The following is a 1,063-nucleotide window of genomic DNA, read 5'->3' on the forward strand; positions in this document are numbered from 1 at the left end:
TTAAAGATGCCTCCACCATGCAAAGTTGTTGCCGAGGATGCAGCAAACGACCAGACATGTTGACGAGGGGATCCACGTGTAATACTGACACCATCAACATAAGAAGAATCAATATCATTGCTATATTCATCGTCAAATCTGAAAAAAGCATCAGGAGTGCCCTTTTTGTGTCCCTCTAATTTGCCACAAACTTTTTAATACTGAATATTATTAGATTGAAATTTAACAGACACACAACTGCCACTTGTAGACGGAGGCTTTCCACAAGCTCTGGTACCTCCAGTAGCATCCAACGTAAACCCAGGGGGACAGTTCTGTGTAGCATCAGACATATCCAGATATGCTACCCTTGTCCATCCTCCTCCTGAACCACAGAGCTGGTCCATATTACAGTACATAGTGTGACCATTTGTGTCATAGTAGCCTGTTGGTCTATTGGGATGTGCTGTCTTCACGTCTTTACAAGATAGTGGAGATATATTCTCTTTCTTTAAAATAAGATCAATTTTATTCTCCAACTCCTCAATTTTACTACTTAACCTATCAAGCTCTGTAGGCCTGTCTCTTGTGTACATAGGGCGACCAATAGCAAGGGCAATTGTAAGAGCTATCACCAAAAATACCACAGCCACCAAGACATAGTGTGATCCAATAATTGGATTTGGTTCATCCTCCCCATCTATTGGTAGGTCATTGAGGACTTCATCATCATTCTCAGCAATATTCTGTCTCTGAACAGGTTCTGGCATCTTAAAATTCTTAATAACTATATATTATTGAATTAAGGACTAAGGATGGGTTGAACCATCTAACCATAGCTGAACTTTCATTGCTATCATCAAGAGTAGATAATAATTAGAAAGAGAGTGTCCTACTGTGCATACCGTAGGTCGGGATATATTCGCGGCTGCAATTATTCGCGGTCATAAAAAATTTCAATTAAAAACCATGGAAACCGAGGTGTTATTTTAATTGAAAACGGCGCGATGTTGAAGGAAAGCGCCTTGCTGCAGTGTTCTTGAGCTGTTGTTCTTCTTGTGTTACTAAGCCTTGGTCTCTTTGG

At 40.4% G+C, this 1,063-nt stretch overlaps 1 protein-coding gene across 1 annotated transcript in view; it reads left to right on the forward strand.

The window, feature by feature from the left end:
- Positions 1–986: 986 nt before the first annotated feature.
- Positions 987–1,063, forward strand: part of LOC109588256 (lethal(3)malignant brain tumor-like protein 1) — a 2,557-nt gene continuing 2,480 nt past the window's right edge. The window contains exon 1 of the mRNA XM_020004433.1: positions 987–1,001. Within this exon, the coding sequence (XP_019859992.1) occupies positions 987–1,001 (15 nt within the window). The remainder of the gene's footprint in view (positions 1,002–1,063) is intronic.

Source organism: Amphimedon queenslandica, unplaced genomic scaffold (assembly GCF_000090795.2).
Source record: "Amphimedon queenslandica unplaced genomic scaffold, v1.1 AMPQUscaffold_12208, whole genome shotgun sequence".
Taxonomy (NCBI): Eukaryota; Metazoa; Porifera; class Demospongiae; order Haplosclerida; family Niphatidae; genus Amphimedon; species Amphimedon queenslandica.